This window comes from Alexandromys fortis, unplaced genomic scaffold (genome assembly GCF_014885135.2).
Source record: "Alexandromys fortis isolate MF-2015 unplaced genomic scaffold, M_Fortis_MF-2015_v1.1 scaffold_64, whole genome shotgun sequence".
NCBI lineage: Eukaryota > Metazoa > Chordata > Mammalia > Rodentia > Cricetidae > Alexandromys > Alexandromys fortis.
In genome coordinates this window covers 6,459,955-6,480,195 of record NW_026067976.1, presented here as the reverse complement: position 1 = coordinate 6,480,195, position 20,241 = coordinate 6,459,955, and the positions used below count along the sequence as shown (strand labels likewise).

General features: G+C 48.1%; 1 protein-coding gene and 1 pseudogene across 3 annotated transcripts in view; both read right to left on the bottom strand.

Annotated features, from left to right (window-relative positions):
* Ttc39b (tetratricopeptide repeat domain 39B) overlaps positions 1-16,849 on the bottom strand; it is a 112,501-nt gene extending 95,652 nt beyond the window's left edge. For all 3 annotated transcript variants that reach the window (XM_050157451.1, XM_050157453.1, XM_050157454.1), the window contains exon 1: positions 16,674-16,849. In XM_050157451.1, the coding sequence (XP_050013408.1) occupies positions 16,674-16,715 (42 nt within the window). In that variant the 5' untranslated portion in view covers positions 16,716-16,849. The remainder of the gene's footprint in view (positions 1-16,673) is intronic.
* Positions 3,450-5,721, bottom strand: LOC126510756 (40S ribosomal protein SA-like; annotated as a pseudogene).
* Positions 16,850-20,241: the final 3,392 nt, after the last annotated feature.

The window sequence follows — 20,241 nt, the reverse complement described above, 5'->3', positions numbered from 1 at the left end:
CCGACTCCTGAAGTGATCTAACACCGGTCCAATCTGCCCATGGTATTCTACCACAGTCAGCCTTCTCCCATCAGCACGGACTCAAGGATTCCTACTGTTTCCAATGCGCTACAATATACCCACTGTTCTTAGCCATCGTTGTGCTCAAATTGTCCCAAAAGTTGACGCAGATAACTTGTAAATTCTCACAATCTTCCCTCTTGAGAAAGTTCTAATACTTAGTTCTTGCTCATCATAAGACTTCCTTTATCAGAATTTCTATGTGTGAATCTGAGATGTATCTGAATTTTTTTCCCAATTGTCTAACGTATCAAGCCACTACCTCTCATATTGACACACCAAGGTACAGACAGCCCCAAATGGACTTTGAGAGTGTGTTTGGCTCGCTGCTGTCTGAAGTTGACTTTGATCACTAGCCATTAGTTAATCTCTCAACTAAATGCCTGGGAGTGGATCAGGCTCCACCTGCTAACACACCTATCTATACTCGGCAGGGGGCACACACCTGTAATCCCAGACTCTGGAGGTGGAGACTGGAGGAAGGAGGAACCTATGTTTTTCGGCTAGCCAGGGCTAAATACTGAAAACACAAAACAAATCAAAACAAAACAAACCACAGATTCCTTCCGACAGGATACACTGGCCACCTAGAGGGCCGGAACCATCTTTCTCCCTTTCTGGCGTCTCCTGCTGCGCAGCAGAGGTGAGAACAGACTTGTCAACAGTAGTGTCTGGGCATGTACTCTAGCTCACTGCAGAATGCCATGAAGACGCTCATGGCTTTTGTCCTGGATGGCCCCAGAGGTTCACATGTTGACGGCTCGATCCTCAAAGGCAGTGCTGCCAACATGAGTACTACTGAGCTGTGGCGGAGCCTGTAAGAGGTGGAGGCTTGTGGAGGGAAGTCACTTCACAGGGAGCATTTCCTCGCCTGCTTCAGGTCACCCTGAGATCAGTTCCACCACACACACCCCCAACTAGAATGTTCTGCTTTCCTGGGGCCCAAAAAGCAATAGAGTCAGCTGACTACGGATTGAAACCAAAATAAACAATCCCTCCTTTAATGGTTTATTGTAGATATCTTGTCATAGGAATAGAAAGCGAAGGAACATAGGCCAGAGCACCAGGGTCTTCCCTGGGGGGGTCAATTCCAGGTAGGACTGACGTGACTTATGAGCAGGAGCCTAGATCAAACACTCTTGTTGCCCTTCCATTGCCTCATTTCCTCCTTTAACTACATCAACTGCTGCTTCCTGAAATGAAAATTAGATAGAAGAGACAGATAGCAAAAGGGATGTAAACAAACAAGATCATGCAGATAATGACCACAGCTAAGAAAACAAAGCACTGTACAGAAAAGCCCAGCCGACGTGAAGATAGGGACCAGGCAAAGTCTTTGCCTCAGTTAGGGTCATCATCGCTGTGATGAAACACCGTGACCAAAAGGCAAGCTGGGAGGAAAGGGTTTACTTGTTTTACACTTCTACATTACAGTCCATCATTAAAGGAAGCCAAAACAGGAACTCAAACAGAGCAGGAACCTGGAGGCAGTAGCTAACGCAGAGGCCATGTAGGGGAGCTGCTTACTGGCCTACTTCCCATGGCTTAATCAGTCTGCTTTCTTATAGAACCCAGGACCACTAGGCCAAGGGTGGTCTTCAAACCCTAATTAAGAAAATGCCCTACATCCTAGCCTACAGTCCATCTTATGGAAATATTTCCTCAAGTGGTAGCTCTAACCTGTGTCATAGTGACATAAAACTAGCCAGCACGGCCTCTTTGGAAATATGACCTATGTGGTGAGGAGGGGAAGTCCAGGAATTGGTCACGGCTCAGTCAGCTAGGTCAGGAAGCCTCACGCAAGAGCACTGTGGTAGGGAATGACTTGGCACACCAAGGGGGAAAGAGGCAGAGAATGGCAGGAGACAGCTGGAAGAAGAAAGAGCAGGACTATTCCGGTCACAAGGAGCATGGCTTTCTTCTAATTACTATGGACAGTCACTGAAAGTCTGTACACTGGGAAGAAACATGTAATCAATGTCTGAAATGGATAGGGGGGACACCATGGAGAACAGATCAGAGAAGGCAAAGATACAAACAGGGCGCTCGCACAATGGTGGGGCCATGTCAGACCCCAGCACAGGACCGAGGAGGGGACCCAAGTGATGGCACAGAGGAGCAGAATGCAGCTACCAACTCCACAGCAGTGGCTGACGGCGGAGAAAGGGCAAGCGGGTGGAGAGGGAGGAGGAAGCTGACGCCAGGCTCCCTTTGGGTATGTGGTGCTATTTAAAACCCATCTGTTTGCTTCAGGAAATTAGAAAAAGATGGCAGTCTCCAGCGGCCTCAGTGGAGAGCCAGGTCTTTGTGGTCGTCAGCACATGAACAAGGGTTCTTTAAAATGTCCACATCTAACCCACTGTCACGTGATAAACAGACCCTCATTCTCACACGGACTTGTGTACTTTCAGATGGGAGGCTTCTTAAATTACCTCTACTGACAACCCCTTTTTGCCCAAGATGTCTGTATGCAACACCAGATATACAGATAGATAAACAAAAAGAAATACAAATCAAACATTGATTGATAAATCACATTTTTAAAACCTGGTTAAAGACAACTCTTGAACATACATCTAATCTTATTTTTGATTAAAGATGAAGGGGCTGGAGAGATAGCTGAGTGGTTAAGAGAACTTGTTGCTCTTGCAGAGGACCCAGGTTCTACCCAGCACCCACATGGTGGCTCACCACCACCTCTAAACCAGTTCCAGGGGATTTGAGGCTGTCCTGAACTCTAAACACACCAGGCAGACATGATGGCAGACATACATTCAAACAAAATACTCACAAACATGAACATACTTTTAAAAGCATAAAAATAAAGATGAAAACAAAGTCTTCTCTAATGAGAAGAATGTGCTTATTCTTCTACAAAGAATTAAATCCTGGCTGAATATTTGCTTCTGCAGGACACTGGACATCTTCAGCACTTTTCAGAGTTGAATGTTTTGATTCTATAACAGTCAACGCTAAGAACACCACATAAAAATGCAGTATAGGACAACAAAAATGTGCTTAGGCCATTTCAGAAATATTTGGAAACTCTGTCCTAATTCCAAAACAAAATTCATTGACCATTTTTTAAATGAAACTCAAGCAACTCAAATAGCAATTCTTAAATGCAAACATCCTAGTAAATAAAACCCAAAGCAAACTAACTTCATACTTGGGCTGAAGGACGATGGGAGGAAACAGGGAAGTCTGTTTTCCATGGTTCTACCTAGAAAATTCATATGAAAAGGCCATGTGTATGACTTATGAAATAAGCAAGTGGCTGAAGATGGGCGTGGTCAAGCCACACCTCTAGGGCCAAAGCACAGCTAAGCTCATTCATGAATGGTCCACACCTACCCAGGAGACAAGCTGTGACTGCCTCATTTAGCTCTATGAGCTAGGAAACTGGCCCAGGACACCTTTTCCTTGCTTCTCTGACTTGAGCTATGTCCTGAGATAATAAAACACTGACAAACCAACTCAGGAAGGAAAGGGCTTACTTGAGCTTAGAGGTCATAGTCCCATCAGTGAGAGAAGTCAAGGTAAGACTGTTTACTGGCTTGGTCAGCCTGCTTTCTTATACAACTCAGAACCACCTGCTTAGGGGTAGCACTGCCCACAGTGGGCTGGGCTATCCCATTTCAATCATTAATCAAGAAAATGCCCCATAGACTTGGACACGAGCCAATCCAGTAGAGGCATTTTCTTTGTTTGGTTTAGTTTTTCGAGACAGGATTTCTCTGAGTAGTCCAGGCAGTACTAGAACTTGCTCTGTAAACCAGGCTGACCTCTCTAACTCAGCGAGATCCACCTGCCTCTGCCTCCTGAGTACTGGTATTAAAGGCGTGAACTACCACAGCCACCACCGCCAGGCTTTACACATTAAAGCCTGGTGTTTTGTTTTGCTTTGCTTTGTTTTGTTTTGTTTGGGGCATTTTCTTAATTTGTTTCCTCTTCGCAGATGACTCTAACTGGTATCAAAGTGACCCAAATTAGCCAGCATAAGTCAGTTCTTCGAGCAGACTTTTACTGCTGTTTGAATTTAAATACAAAACTCTTTCCTACTTAATATACATTTTTAAATTACTATCAGCAAATGAATATGCAAAGCTAACGCAAGCAATGTGGCTACCTGCAGTACTGGAAACAATGCCACTTACTACAGCCTATCCCACACTACAAAATCCTTGCCGTAAGAATGCATTAAAGCAAGACTGATACCTAGTTACTAACCAGGAGTGCAATCAAGTCTATGACTATGCCAGATGCCCGCCTGACAGGGTGACACACAGCGACCTGAGATGAGCATCAGGGTTCCCAGTGGGCTAATGAGGACACCACCGAGGGACCCAAAGAGCACTCAGCCAATAGCAGAAGCCCACCTATGTTCTTCCCTCCTGCCCACATGCCTTGCTTGAAATAGAACAAATCTGAAATCCAGGCAATTTTATCTGACTCTCTGGCCTCCTTGAGACTAGCTGCTAGGGCAGTCCAGTTTTCTTTTTCTTTCTTTCTTTCTTTCTTTCTTTCTTTCTTTCTTTCTTTCTTTTTTCTTTCTTTCTTTTTTCACAGCTTGTAGGAACTTTATTTTCCTTACACCTTTTTTCCCTTTGCTCAGGTGTCTGCAGAGGAGCTCAGGACCACTCAGTGGTGACTCCAACCCACTCGGTGGCCTGCACTGTGGGAGCTGCTGACCAATCCTCAGTGGCTGGCTGGGCACTCCAATCTTCAGTAGGGAACTGCTGGATGGGTACTGAGGGCGCCTGCACACCTCAGACCAGTCAGCCACCTCTGGCTGAGCAGCAGTGAACTCAGGAGCTGGTGCTGTCCATTCGCCCTGAAACTCCTCCTTGGTCACTGCCTTCTCAGCAGCAGCCTGTTCTTCCTTCTCATTCTCCTCTGGGTCTCTGTAGAAGTAAAGATCAGGCATAACCCCCGTGGGTGCTCACGGGAGATAGTGCCACGCATGCGGAGTACTTCCCGGGCCAGCATCCACCACATGAAGCCCACTGAGTGAGCTCCCTTGTTGCATGGGATGGCGATGTCCACGTAGCGCAGAGGTGAGTCTGTGTTACACAGGGCAATGGTGGGCAGGCTCACGTAAGACGCCTCTGTGAGGGGCTGGTGGTCAGCCCTGGGATCGGTCACCACTAGAAGCCATGGCTCCCGGAAGGCTGCCTGGATCTGGTTAGTGAAGGTCCCTGGGGTGAACCAGCCAGCAATCAGAGTGGCTCCAGTGGCGGCAGCAAACTTCAGCACGGCTCGCTGCCCAGTGTTCCTGGAGGAGATGACGCTGACATCAGCAGGGTTCTCGATGGCAACAATAGCCCGAGCTGTACGCAACAGCTTCTCCCAGGTCCTCTTCAGATTGATGCTGCAGATGCCATCACTTTTCCTTTTGTAGATGTACTGCTCCATCTGGAAGTCGAGGTTGGTGCCACCTAAGTGGGTGGCTGCAGCGAGGAATTGGAGGACATCCTCCTCCTTCATCTGCAGGACATCAAGGGCTCCAGACATTGTGTAAGTTTCCCTTTAAGTTATGTCGAGAATCAAGACCCGTCCCGGGGCAGCGTGGAGAGGCGACAGTCCAGTTTTCTAAACAGGCCAGAGCTTAGAAGTCTGACTGCTGGTGCATCCTTCCAAGTGAAACCTAAACATGCTGGGTAAGCCGCAGCTGCCTCAGGGAATGAACAGGGAATTAGGGGGTGAATGTCATCCTCATCACCTATATATTTGTCTTCTTGCAAACAGAACACATTTCTACCGTCGTGGTTAGCGGTAACTCACGAAGCCCTCAAGCCTCCTGGTGAGGTCACAGTATCTGTGCCTGCCCAACCGGAGCCAAATGCACCCGGAACTCCAGTCTGCTTTGTTTTCTGCACACAGAACAGGTGCTCAGTTTCAATACACCTGGGGATTTTCATTTTCTAACCATTTTAAGTGTTAAAAAATAAACTAAGAAGAAAGGGGGATACAGAAAAGCTGAGGGGAATTGAGGAGATAGTTACACAACTCTAAATTTACTAAAAGACAAAAGTCCCTGAACAAAAGGTGCGAGCTACAGCTCACTGGCTTAGCAGTTTGAGAGATCAGATTAGATTCCTAGCACCACGCGGAGGGGCGAAGAAGTAAACTTTATGATGTGTAAATCACAGGTGGTCGGCTGTTTGCTTGTTTGTGTGATTGTTCTTGAGGCAAGGTCTCATGTAACCCAAGCTGTCTGTCCTTAACCTGTCTATGTAGCTAGTGATGACTGTGAACTCCGAATCCCATCCCCCACAAACTGTCTACACAACTGAGGATGGCTGTGAACTCGGAATCCCGTCTTGCGCTCCTGAAGAGCTAAGACTAAAGGCATGCCTGCTAAACTGGAAGCGGGGGTGGGAATGTCTCTACTGAGGTCATGCTCATGGTCATGCAGGTATTGGGGACTGACTGTGTAATGTCCCCCACAGCCTGAAGGATGAGCATTAGAAAGTGTGTGGATCTTAACCCTAACCAATGGGTTAATCCTTTACGGAGTCAAGTGAAGAAGACATATTGGGAGGTGCAAAGCAGAAGACAGGACCTAGTTAGAGGAAGCAGGTGGCTGGGAGCTGTCTACTGCCCTAGATGCTTTTGCCTTTTCTCTGCAACACGTTCAACACTGCCCCACAGCCGGAACTGCTGCCTCACTCAGGACCAGAGACCCAAAGCCAAGGGGCAGACAATGAACCCTCTCAACAGTGGGCCAGAGCAAACCCTGCCTGAAGCCCTTTGTCAGGCTCTTTCATCACGCAACAGACAAGTCCAACCAGGAGGGACGGTCTCTCTCCCAGCAGAGAGGACACACCCTGCCGCTGGAACTATAGAACCACTTTTTCTATGGGGAAGAAAGGCCACAGTTCCTGCTGAACCCCAGGACACATCCCATCATGGTTGGATGATGTCACAATAAATGGGCCAAAGGGAGACTGCTAACAGCTGGGGGGCCAGCAGAGAAAACTGTGGGTGTGCTAGCGCCTGCAGGGAGCCACAGACTTGATTAGCCTGCACGGGAACTGCAGAGGGAACAGGCGGGAGTGAGGCAGGACCAGCCTTGGGGCACGAGACAAGGAGCAATAAGCACACTGGAACGCTGATGCCCACATGAGCAACCCAAGCACCTAGGACTCACCCCAGACCTAGTAAGAATCACTGGTGAGAGCCAGGCAGTATTGGCACATGCCTTTAATCTCAGTATTTGGGAGTTTGAGACCAGTCTGGTCTACAAAGTGAATTCCAGGACAGCTAAGACTGTTGCACAAAGAAACCCTGTCTCAAAAGAAAAAAAAAAAAAAAACAAAAAAAAAACACTGATGTGAAAACTCAGGAATCCCCACCTTCCAGCAAGGAGACTTTTGTGCACACTCAAGTATGGGGACCACTGAGCCACCATGATAAAATGATCATACTTTACCTCAAAAGCAATAAGAAGCCCAGACAATTTTAAGAAGCAAGGTAAGAATGGACTTGAATTTTAGACATACAGTCTAGCTTGGTACATTGCTTTGGGGCAGAGCAAGAATCCAGAATGCCCTCTAGTGCCCGAGTCCTTACACGTCACTCCCTTTACCCTTTAACCCCTTATACTATAACTCCACAGATGAAGATGGTCCTCCAGAGTGGGCACATTGGGCTTTCTGGTATTATTTTGTTTGTTTTTCGAGACAGGGTTTCCTTGTGTAGCCCTGGCTGTCCTGGAACTAGCTCTGTAGACCACGCCAGCCTACATTTACTATATTCTTCACTGCAACTGTCTTGAAACGTGGGGTCTCCAGAGAGTGGTGACAACATGAGGGAGTGGGGGTCTGAATGAGCGCGGCCCCACAGACTCGTGTCTAAGTGCTTGGACCCCAGTTAGTGCAGGTATTTGGGAAGGATTAGGAGGTGTGGCCTTATTGGAGGAAATCTACCATGGAGGATGGGCTTTGAGGTTTCAAACACCCATGCCAGGCCCAGTATCTCTCTCTCTCCCTCTCTCTCTCTCTACTGCCAACAAATCAGGGTATAACCCTCCCCACTACTGCTCCAGTGCCGAGCCTGTCCACGTCCCACTGTGATGATCATGGACTAAGCCTCTAAACCTATAAGCAAACCCCAATTATGCTGTCTTTCTGAAGTTGCCTTGGTTGTGGCTTCTCTTTCCAGCAATGGAACACTAAGACAAGGACAAAAGCCTCATGAATGGGTTAATATTGATTACTATGAGTGAGGGTTGCTCACTGGCAGTAACAGGCTAGTAACTATCAGTATGGGTTATTAGTCTGAGGTTATGGCCGAGCTGGATGTGGCCTTGCACATATGAGGCCCTGAGTTCAAGCCTGTGCGCTGCTATTAAAAAATATGGGGATACAGGTTACTGGTTCGTATGAGTTCACTCTCTCCCTGATATGCTCCTTCCCTGCATGATGCCACTGGTCATGTTAACACAGCAAGAAGGTTCTCACCAGTGCAGCATCCCAGTCTTGAATCTCAGACTCTCTAGAACTGTAAGAACCGAATCTCTGCTCTCCAGGGGGTGGTTACCATCTCAATAACAGCAGAAACAGTAACCATACAGAAACATGCCTTTTCTAAATCCTCGTCCCTTAAAAAGGTGCTGCATGAAAACCCTGTAACAACACTGACGACCACCAACGAAAAGAGCTACACAACACAACATCCAGACAACCAGAGGTTATCCCAACTTCCACCTATAGGTCATTGGGAGAGCAGGTACCGCTCCCAGATGACTAGCATCACACTTCCCCTGCATTCAGCGGTGAACAGAGCTAGAAGAGAAGGCCCTTTGAGTTCACTCTTCTCCTTTAGAAAAGCGTAAGGATGGTAGATCTGCACCATTTTCTCAGCCGGAGTCCTGGGAATCACCCTAATAGGAAACTGCATTAACCAAGGGAACCCCCCAGTGGGGTCTGCGGCTCCTGCAGGGTCTGGAAGAAGAAAGCCTAACTGCTGTTCTTGATGACAGTGCCAGGAGCCAGTGTTTGCACCAGCACTGGTCATGCCCGGTGCTACAGCTCTGCCTGACCTTACACTTCGCAGCTAGGAGGCATCCTTAAGATGGAGAAACCGGGAGATTAAGCGCCTTACCCAAGGTTGTACAAGCAGAGGTTCAAACCCGCTTCCGCGCTACTCTAGGTCTGCACACACCACTTGACAGGCTGTGTCGGACTAGTTTTTCCTAGGTTCTGAAATTTAAGTAATAAGGAAGTAAGCAAACTTAATCATAGGCTCTACAACATCTATAAATAAACGACATTCCTAGAAACCACCCAGGACTAGGTGCTACCACACGACCATTAACCCAGCTGCTCAAGTGTGGTGCAAAAGTGGCCACGGGCATCATCTAAACAAATGGCCATGGCTGCTGTCCCAAAAAATTTTACTTACAAAAGTAGGTGACATCTGCGTTACAAAAGTAGGCACGGGGTTCTCAGGCCCCTGGCCTAGTGGAAGGGATACTGAATTCAGAATTAACCTGCTCTGCCTTCAACAGTTGTGCGACCCAGTACCAATCGCTTCCTGTCCAGAGGCCTCTGGAGTAGCTGGGACTGCACACTTGTGCCCCTACGGGGAGAACACCTCCACCCTCCTGGGCTGTCTTCAAAGGTTTCTGTTTCCAAACAGGAAGCAGCAATGACTGCCCCGTCCTTTACTTTCACTTTCCGTTCTGGACCCCATCTCCTGGAAACTGGAGCAGGAGCAGAGCGCTCACGACTACAACCTGCAGGGGCTGAGCAAGGACCCAGGCAGGGTCAGACTCGTCTGAGGAAGTAGGCAGGTTGTGTGTTTCATCACCCGATTCTCAGTCTCTGGGACAGAGCCAGCATGAGTCCCTGCGGCAGGGGCAGCAGGGCCAGCGGAGGTTTGTCCCTTCCTCCCACTCAGTCTCAAGCCACTGAGCACACAGGAAACTACGCTCAGGTTCCCATATCGCAGGCATACGAGGCTGACCTGGAAAGAACGAGAGCCCCGGAGGAGGAAGATGGTGAGGCCTGATTGCAAAGCCCTTTCCCAGAAGCCCAGGGATCACTGGGTACAAAGCAATCCACCAGGTGCTCATCAACCGTGCTCTAGTGCTGACTTCTGAGGGCGTGGGCAGCAGCTGAGTTCTGGGCCTGGCTTTCCCATCGGACCTCCAGTGCATTACTGAACTTCCTGACACTCTCCTTTCTCAAAGGATGAAACCATCAGACTCCACAGAGTACTGCTACAATGCCAGCTTGCACTTTCCTTCCACTTCTAAGGTATCGCCACCACTGCTCTTTCCTTAGGGATTGTATAAAGTGTCTTCAGCAATGTTTTGGTACAGGAAAACACATACTGCAATAATGCTGGAGATGGCTGGCAATATCTACAGGAGTACTGACTCAAACTTTAAAAGTCCCATATAGCTGGGTGGTGATGGTGGCACACACCCTTAATCCCAACACTTGGGAGGCAGAGACAGGCAAATCTGAGATCAAAGTCATCCTGGTCTATAGCGCAAGTTTCAGGACAGCCAGGGCTACACAGAGAAACCTTGTCTTAAAAACAAAATAAACAAGAAAGAAAGAAAGAGAGGGAGGGAGGGAGGGAGGGAGGGAGGGAGGGAGGAGAAGGGAGGGTAAGCTAAACTAGCTAAACTCTAAACTAGCTCAAGGCCTATCCTATCAGAACTTGGCCAAATACAGCCCCGGATGCCCTCTGCCACAGCCGCACCACCTAGAGTCTCACGTCCACCACAGCTCTCCTCTGGCTCTCAGCTCCCGCATGGCTACTGAAATTCCACCTCTGAAGCCCTGTTCAAGATGCCCTCTGGATGAGGTGTCAAAACCGGAAAGAATTCACAGACACATGCATTTCAAACAGCTTGCTGCCCTCAAGGATCGGGCCCACAGGATTAAAGGATGGGCTCTAAGTCTCAGACAGGGTCTCAGTCTGGAACCCACACCTTGACCTCCCTTCCCTCTGGGGGCAGGACCACCAAATCCTGGCTACAGATAACCTTCCTTCATCCTGTCATGAGAACTCTGACCTTCTCCCAGAGAGGTCGGTCCGCTGTGTCCCCAGTGCAGGCTGGTGCCCCTCCCCTGTGGTTCTCAGCTCAGCCACACTCGCCCCACCCCCAGAGCCCCACCTAGAGAGAAAGAGCTTTCACAGCCCTAGCCCATCCCACACAAGACGGAGGGCACCATCTGTTAGTTACTGGAAGAACCAACTAACAATGTATCGTTTACTGAAATACTTTTAAATAAATATGTAGGCCCATACAAGTGTCAGCATAATAGCCAAGGTACTGGTCTCAAGAAAGAGCCCCTTCAGAGAGGTGTGATGACCTCACCAACTTGGCTGTCTGACCATCATGGTGCAGAGATCCAGAGTCTTAGGAGGAAACCCAGACTCACTGGGCCCAGGATGGAAAATGAGTTGACAATGGGGGGGGCGGGGGCGGTGCTTTCCCCTCTTGCTCCTCCCTGCCTAAGCCTCACAGGCCTGGCAGCAAATGTGAAGTGACTGGGAGACTCCACTCAAGACTGACTCCTGGGCCCGAGGGGCAGGGATGCGGAACTGTTCATAGACTTCCCGAAGGAAACTGAGGAGTCTCGTGGATTCCCGCTGAAGACCATTAGCAACAGACGCATGGGCAGAGTCTAACTGAGCAGGCAAAAGCCACCTGGAAGAACTGACACCTGCCCACAGGAGCACAACTGTGCTACCAACTTGAAAGGAGGGAAGTGGGTACCCAAGTCTGTGGAGGGCCGGGGACACCAGAGAAAGTTCTGTTGAGGAAACAGAATCCCCAAAGACGGTCAACACCCAGCATCTCCCCACAAGGGCGGCTTGTTAACCTGAACTGGACTGAAGGTAACTGATGCTGTTTTCCATCCACTCATCTGCCTTACGGGTTACAAACAACCTTATTATAAGCCCGGGAACCCCAGATGCTGCCCCCTTCGCTGTCCATGCTCCCCACCCATAGGAATGGGAACAATCCTCCTGCTCACCTCCCACCACCTCCACCCAACCTGAGCTTGCACAAGAACCAGAATTACCACTGCACGCTCCTTCTCCCACACCTCTGCCCCAAGCCCAGTCCTCGTCCTTGCTCTCCTTGATCAGACCCTGCAACAACCTCCCTACTCCAACCCCACACCTCTGCTCTACCTCAGGCCTCATCCCAACCCGCGTGACCTGGCGAAACAGCCTCCTGCTCCTCCTGCCACCAAACCCACAATCTGAACTTCCTGAGGATGGCGAGAAAGACAGGAAGGTATGGAACCATGGGAAGGAAAGGGAGTCTTCACTTCAGAATGTGGCCCAAGTTTGTCGCTGGCTGAGAATGAGAACTTCTCACAGTTAGCACTAGCTCAGGCCTTTCTCCTTCCATGGCTGTACACTTGCCATTTTCTAAACCCTCCAAGACAGGGTTTTCTAGATCAGAATCAAATGTTAAAAATCCCTGGGTTTAAAAATCAGGCCATGAGCTGGGCGAGGTGGAGCATGCCTTTAATCCCAGCACTCAGGAGGCAGAGGCAGGCGGATCTCAGGGAGTTCAAGGCCAGCCTGGTCTACAAGAGCTAGTTCCAGGACAGACTCCAAAGCTACAGAGAAACCCTGTCTTGAAAAAAAAAAAAAAAAAAAAAAAACCAACAAAACCTCAGGCCATGAAGGCAGGCTGGAAGCCCATGGCTGTTGTTCCAGCTACTTAAGTGGCTGAGACAAGGGGATTGCTAAAGCCAAAGAGGTTAAGCCTAATCTGAGGTACATAGTGAGACCCACACACATTAGGAACAGGCCATGAAAACCCTCCATAAGCCATTTCTTCCCATGATTCAGTGTTTCTCAACTATTTTTTCATGATCACTTCCCTAAATAGCCCTTTTAGATGTTTTCCTATCTTCCCATACAGTTTTAATAAAATGTTCTGTATGTATTGTGGTAGAGAACATGTATGGCTTAATTTTGTTACTCAATAACAGGCTCAGAAAATGACTAATTAAAACTGTAAACATAGGGGCTGGAGAGATGGCTCAGTGGTTAAGAGCATTGTCTGCTCTTCCAAAGGTTCTGAGTTCAATTCCCAGCAACCACATGGTGGCTCACAACCATCTGTAATGAGATCTGGTGCCCTCTTCTGGACTGCAGACATACACACAGACAGAATATTGTATACATAATAAATAAATAAATATTAAAAAAACTGTAAACATAGAAAAAATAAAACTGTAAACATTAAATCCAAAACTTAAAGCTATTAATAGCCTAATAATTGTATTTATTGACTAACTTTTAATTTAAAATGCAATTTATCAAATTATTCATACCCACATATATATATACAAATTGTTCATTTCCTGTAAGTGTGTAATAATAGAAATGTTACTGCATGTCTCTTTATAGACTCTAAAAATGTCATTTTAAAAATCAATTCTCGGGGCTGGAGAGATGGCTCAGTGGTTAAGAGCATTGCCTGCTCTTCCAAAGGTCCTGAGTTCAATTCCCAGCAACCACATGGTGGCTCACAACCATCTGTAATGAGGTCTGGTGCCTTCTTCTGGCCTGTAGACATACACACAGACAGAATATTGCATACATAATAAATAAATAAATAAATAAATAAATAAATATTTTTAAAAAATCAATTCTCATGGCTGGAGAGATGGCTCAGCAGTTAAGAGCACTGACTGCTCTTCCTGAGGACCCAGGTCCAATTCCCAGCATCCACATGACAGCTCACAGCTGTCTGTGACTCCAGTTCCAAGGGACCTCATACCTTCATGCCAATGCATATAAATAAAGTTAAATAAACTAAAAAAGAAATACGTTTTCAAGCCAGACGGTGGTATCAAAGCAGTTGGGAGGTAGAGGCAGGTGGATCCCTGTAAGGCCAATCTGGTCTACAAATCAAGTTCCAAGACAGCCAAAGCTGTTACACAGAGAAACCCTGTCTCAGGAAGAAAAAAGAAGAAAGAAAGAAAGAAAGAAAGAAAGAAAGAAAGAAAGAAAGAAAGAAAGAAAGAGAAAGAAAGAAAAAAAACAAAAAACAGTTTTCAAAAACAAAATCCACCCAAGGGATACTGTAAATTTCCCCACCACTATTGTCTCCTTGGCTACTTAGGAAGAAAAAGGATTCCCATAGTATTCCCCATCAAAATCAACCCCCCCCCCAAAACAAAACTAGACATTCAGATATCTATAGTCCTAACACCTCAAGACCAGGAAACTGACTAAGGACTTGTCAGTCAAGGTCACCAGAGCCGGACAAGGCCCCTTCTGTCTTAGGCTCCGCAGTTTCTCCCAATCAGCACTAGCTTGGCACCTGTGATAATCAGGTGTTTGCCGCCATGTCAATGGACAAATGACCATGGGCACATTAATGCCCAAACACATGCACAGGAATGAGACAAAGAGCTTGGTGTCCTCTGAGCCACACGGCACTGTCCCCCTCTCCTTCCCAAGGGTATGGACCCCTGGATAAGCTGCTTCGTTCCACACACTCGGTGAAGCAGAAGGGCAGCCATGTACACCCGGGGTGGGTTCTTTAGTCCACTTACAATCAGGGTCTTTTTACCAGTATCTCAAGAATCCCTCCTACAACACCCTAACACACACCTGCTTGCCCACCCTAAATGGGGCTCTTCCATACAGGACGTATCTCCCCACCTGCTCTGAGACCTAGGCAACCAAAACTGAACCTTCTCCTTCTGAGGAACCAAATTTAAGCACAGGGTCAATACTCCATAAAGAGTGGATAAATTTATGCCAACATACCTCTACACACACATACCTGTACACATACATGAGGAGTTAAGGAAGATTTGACATGAACAGTTTCTTTGTGCCTTGTTTATCACCTAAGACTAATACCTAGTATGAAATAGGAACTTAATAGTCAATCAATGACATGGCAAAACCTCAGGCCTGCTCAAAGCATGTCTTTCCTACAGTCACGCATTCACTCGACAAACATGTATTCAAGTCTTTGTACCAGGCTGCTCTGAAACCTAACCTCCACACGAGCTGAAGCCCTAACCACCAGCCATCACCTCTCCATTCCTGAGTCATCTGGCTTTGTTTTTTTTAATTGGCAGCTGACACCAAGTGCCCTTTGTCTCAATTACGCTAAGACAGTCCCAGTTAACACCTATTGCACTTCCCCAAAAGTGGGCAGGGGTCAGAAATACCACTCCACAGTTATGAGAGGCTCTGAGCTTGGTTTGTTTGTTTGTTTGTTTGTTTTTCCTTTACTGGGGAAGAAAAAAAAAAAAAACACGTGCTAGTGATGAGGGTATAATCCAGGCTGGCCTGAACTCACCATGTAGTCCTGGGTAGCTTTGAACTTGTGATTCTCCTGCCTTGGCCCTCGAGTGCTGACATTACAGGTTTTTAACACCAGGCTCGGGACTGTCCCTCCATTTTCAATACAATTAAACTGATTAGGGAAGGGGAAGCAGCTGGAGACAGGCCTGGTATAATCAACTGAGACCACACTATAGAGAGTCGACAATGCCAAGGGCATGAATATTTAATGTATACACAAGAGGGAGCCATAGAAACTTCTAAGGAAGTGATAGATGGTCAGAGTACTGTAAAGCTGTTATTACCTCGATTACGGAAAAGATCTAGGACTGTAAAATTAAAAACGTCAGGCAGGCAACAGGTCATACCAAAAATACAGCCTAAAGATATAAATAAGTCGTCACAGAAGAAAATAGTACCAAATATGCTATCTCACTGTTTGCCTTGTGTGTAGTTAGAAGGACCTGCAACACATCCATGTCCTGGACAAGCGCTAGTTCTTCGGCGTGTGGTCTTGGGCCCTCACTAAACGCAGGTCATAAGGGAGCTTTGGATCACCTTCTTAAACGTCAGTGACACAGAGATCTGCGCTTCGGTTTCTGACCAGTTCTCATTAAGGCCAACATTTAAAGCACGACATTTATTCGTTACCCGGATCTTCTGGCAGTAAAGACAGAACCCTAACTCGCCTCCTCCAGATCATCCCCACTTACTGCATCATTTGAAACCAACGCTTTCTCAGGCCACGACTTGTAAAAATTCAAGTCAGGTAAAATGGCAGCAGCGGCGGCAGGAGCCTGACCCTCAACTCTTGAGAGCGCGCTCCCCGCAGCCGCGGAGTGCAGAAGGAAGCGCTCGAATCAACAGGTCGGGCGCCCCCGCCCGAGAGCGTTCAGACCCCGGCGTTGCGCGGGGACGCAGCGGGTCACTTCGGTAGCCCAGACAAGCGAGGCCGCCGGTTCTGGACCAGAAAGGACGTTTCCCGGCCTCCGGGGTGAGCCACGGGACTGAGGCTCCGGCCGGCCCTGGGCCCCGGGGTGATCAGGCAGCCCTGAGCCGCCCGCCCTGCGGACACCCCGCGGAACTTCCACGGAAGACGACAGTCGGGTTCAGAACGGCCCGGCCCGGCAAAATACCCAAAAGGTCCAGGAAGGCTCGGGCCGGCTCCGGGCTGCGCTGCCCGGCCCCGCGGGACGCTCCCCGGCGTGAAGGGCAGCCTGCCCTCCCTCCCTGCCAGCCAGGGACCCCGCGGGTCTCCGCATCCCTCCCACGCCCCCCGCACCCGGACCGGCCCCCTCTGCCTGTCCTCGCACCTCATCGGCGTCCAGTTCCACTCGGCTGCCCACGAGCGCCATGTTCCCCTCAGCTGCGGCCGCTCACCCACAGGGAACTCAGAACCGGCTCTGTTCTCGGCTCGGGGTTCAGCCCAGCGCGGATGGAAGCGGAACCGGGCGACTTAGCCACCCGACCGATCTGGCCCCGGAGCCGGGTCCCGTGCCCCCCCCCCCCCCCCCCCCCCCCCCCGCCTCTGACTAACCCCGCCTCACGAGCGCGGTCCCTTAGGGAGCAGCCAACCCGGTTCGGCAGGGCGGAGTCACCCAACAGAGTCAGCGGGCGCTCAGGAAAAGGATCTCTGGGGTACCCGCCTCTCCAAGGGGTTTGCACCAGCCTGGGCGCCCAGACTGCAGCGCGCCGAGCTGACAGCACAAGGTCGTGGCTGCGCTCCCTCTGTGGCTAGCGGTCCACCTGGTCCCTCGTCTGGAACCAGCGCGTTAACTTCGCCCAGAGGGCAGCGCGTCTGGCAGATGCAGCTAGAGGACAGCCACGGGTCACTCACTGGTCACCTGGAGGCATCTGACACATCACATGCCCAAGTCGCTGGATGAAGAGCATCCTCTTCAAGAGACAGGAGCTCTGTTTGCCTGTGTTTGCGAAGCAAAGGCATCGGTGTAACTCAGAGCCCTGTGCGTCTCCAAAACCAGGTCCAGGTTACTCCTGCTACAGCGTCTCTCACTCTGCCTTTTTGTAAATTCAAATGGATGGAATTCGTGCTTGAATGATCCATGAAGCTAGGGATACTGTCTCGTGTGCCTTCTCCATTATCTGTTGACTGTTTAGAAATCGATTCCTGCTTCCAACTTGCAAAATAATTGAGCAATCCAACTGGAAAAGTTAAAGATATATATTAAAGTTGAGGGTCAGTTTTATTTTAAATTCTAAATTCCCCTAAGGGTGTAGTTTGGTGACAAGTGTTACAAAACACCTCATTCATATAGAGCACCCCAAAATGTCCTATCCCTATTCTGTGGTGTCCAGTAGACGCCAAACTTCATCCATCACTATTTCCCCCTTGTTGTATGCATCCATTTGCATATGCAGTATCTAGTTTATGAAACACCATTTGACAGTCTATAAACATAAACACAGCAAGCTAATTATAACTGAGTACTAATCATGTACCAGCCCTACTAAGCTGGGGCTCTTGTATGTTTTGTCTCTTTCTTCCTCTATAACACTAAGAAGTGGGACACAGATGAGTTTCCTGAGGTCAGGCAGCTCTAAGGAAACAGCCGTGTCAGAATCGGAATGCCCCAGTCTGCAGCACGAGCTGACGCTGCGTCTCTGTCCGCCTACAGCCAACCCTTTCTCTCTCCCTGTGGGTTTCAACAGGCTAGCTGGGGCATCAACACACATTTCCTGTGAATCACCATGGCATCCTTGATACCAGCTTGATGATGATACTGTCTCCAAGTACCTTTGTCACCGCAGCAGTGAAGGCGAGTTAAGGGAAAACTTCTGGTCAAGAGAACCGAATCTCTGGCCTGGTTGGAGAATTGACTTTCAGTTAGGCATGTCAATCATTGGCGAAGGCACCACCCCTAGGAAGGTGAGATGTTGTGGGATCTTTTTCTCTTTTTGCTTTTTGAAGAACCCACCATCCAGCTCCCAAATAAATCACACGAACCCACCATCCAGCTCCAAATAAATCACACACGGAGGCTTATTCTTAGTTATGAATGCCCGGCCTTACCTTGGCTTGTTTCTTGCCAGCTTTTCTTAAATTATCACATCTTTTATCTTTCTTCCTTCTGTATATCTTTACTTCTTTCTCTCCGGTTTTCTGCATAGCTGCATGGCTGGATGGCTGACCCCTGACGCCTTCCTCTCCTTCTTCTCTCCCTTTTTCCTTTAGCCTCCTCTTTTCTCCGCCTAGTCCGTCAGTTCCACCCCCCCCCCCAGCCTCGTGGGGTTTTTTTTCTCCTGGGGTTTTACACAGGCAAAATACCACAGCTTCACAGTTAATCAAATGCAGCATAAACAAAAGTAATACACCTGAAAATAATATTACCCACAGTGGGCTCACCTGAAGCCACGTTAAAGAATTAAGTGGACTGCTTCTTTCTTTAATGAGCTAGTTCACTTTTCCTTCCCAGAATCCTTTCCTCCCCATAAAGTCTCTTACTGAGGGGCTGACATGCAATCTCCTAAATCTGCCCACTTTTCTAAATTACTCAGAAAAGCCAAACTTTTCCAAGCCTTTTTTCCAAGGCTGTATTCCCTCGTGTGTCTCACCTCCATGCTGGCTTAAAGAGCTCTATTTTATTATTATTATTATTATTATCTTTCTTCTTTTGCCTCCTCTGGGCAGCTGCCTGCCCTGGAGTTTTTTCTTTTAAACTCTCAAAAAAAGTCCTCTAAATTCCCATTGAGTCCATTCTTAAATTGTCTTATTAACGACACTAAGGACCCCCAAGAAAAGACCTTGATGCCCTAGAGTCATTTTAGCTACCATGAAGGGACTCCTTAAAAATCTAGCAACACCTTTAAACTAAAAATATAAAAATGTTTTGTAGCCAGATCAGCAGAAGTGATGATAACCTTTCTCAAAAACAAAAACCATGTGTCCCACACATTTGTTTTTTAGACTTTTGAAACTGCATCTCAAGAAATCAGAACTCCCCTCCAGGAATCTCATCCTGGAAGAAGAGAAAGCCTACAGCTTGAGCCAGCCCCAAGGGAAACTTATCTCTCAGAAAGAGATTTACAGCTTGACAGGCCTCTTAACAAGCAAACAGAAAACCAGAAGAGGGGCAGGACCACGCCCTGGCCTGGGCCACCCAGACTCACGCGCCTAAGGCCACTGAGACCTTAACTGCACTTCGGTGACTGGCTGCCACAGATGGACCTGGGAGTCTCTAATCTTTGTCCCTCTTCTCAATGTGGCCACATTGAATTAATCTTCTTTTTTTTTGCTTTTCACTATTAATTTGGTTTTTTTAATTAATTTGGTTTAGGAAAGACAGGTGGTTGAACTTGGCTTTCAGGGCACAGGCCGTGACCTTAGGGCTGGTAACCATCTCTAGCCCATAAATAACAAGGAAAAATGGGTTCGATTGAGGTGACACACTAGAGAAACACTTTCTGCCTGGAGACTGACTAGTGTGAAGAAAGGCCTGGGTGTATCCCAGTACTGGAGAGACCTGGTGTGCACACACCTGCCTCTTACCTCAACTCTGACCACCGGTGTGAAGTTCAAGGTCACATTCCACTCGACACCAAGTTAGAGACTACCCTGGGCTATATAAGATCCTTGTTAAAATTACTGCATTGTCCTTTTCAAATGGGTGAATTTTATAATTACATACATACAGAAATGTCAATGAAACTGGTATTAGAAACATTTTTTTCTCTTTTCTTTCTTATTTGTTTGCTTTTGTTCTGCTTTTTGTTTTGTCGTTGTTTTTATTTTTCGAGACAGGGTTTCTCTGTGTAACAGTCCTGGTTGTCTCAGAACTCACTCTGTAGACCAGGCTGGCCTCGAACTCACAGAGCTCCGCCTGCCTCTGCCCACCCTGCCTCCACCTCCTTCCTGTCTGGGAG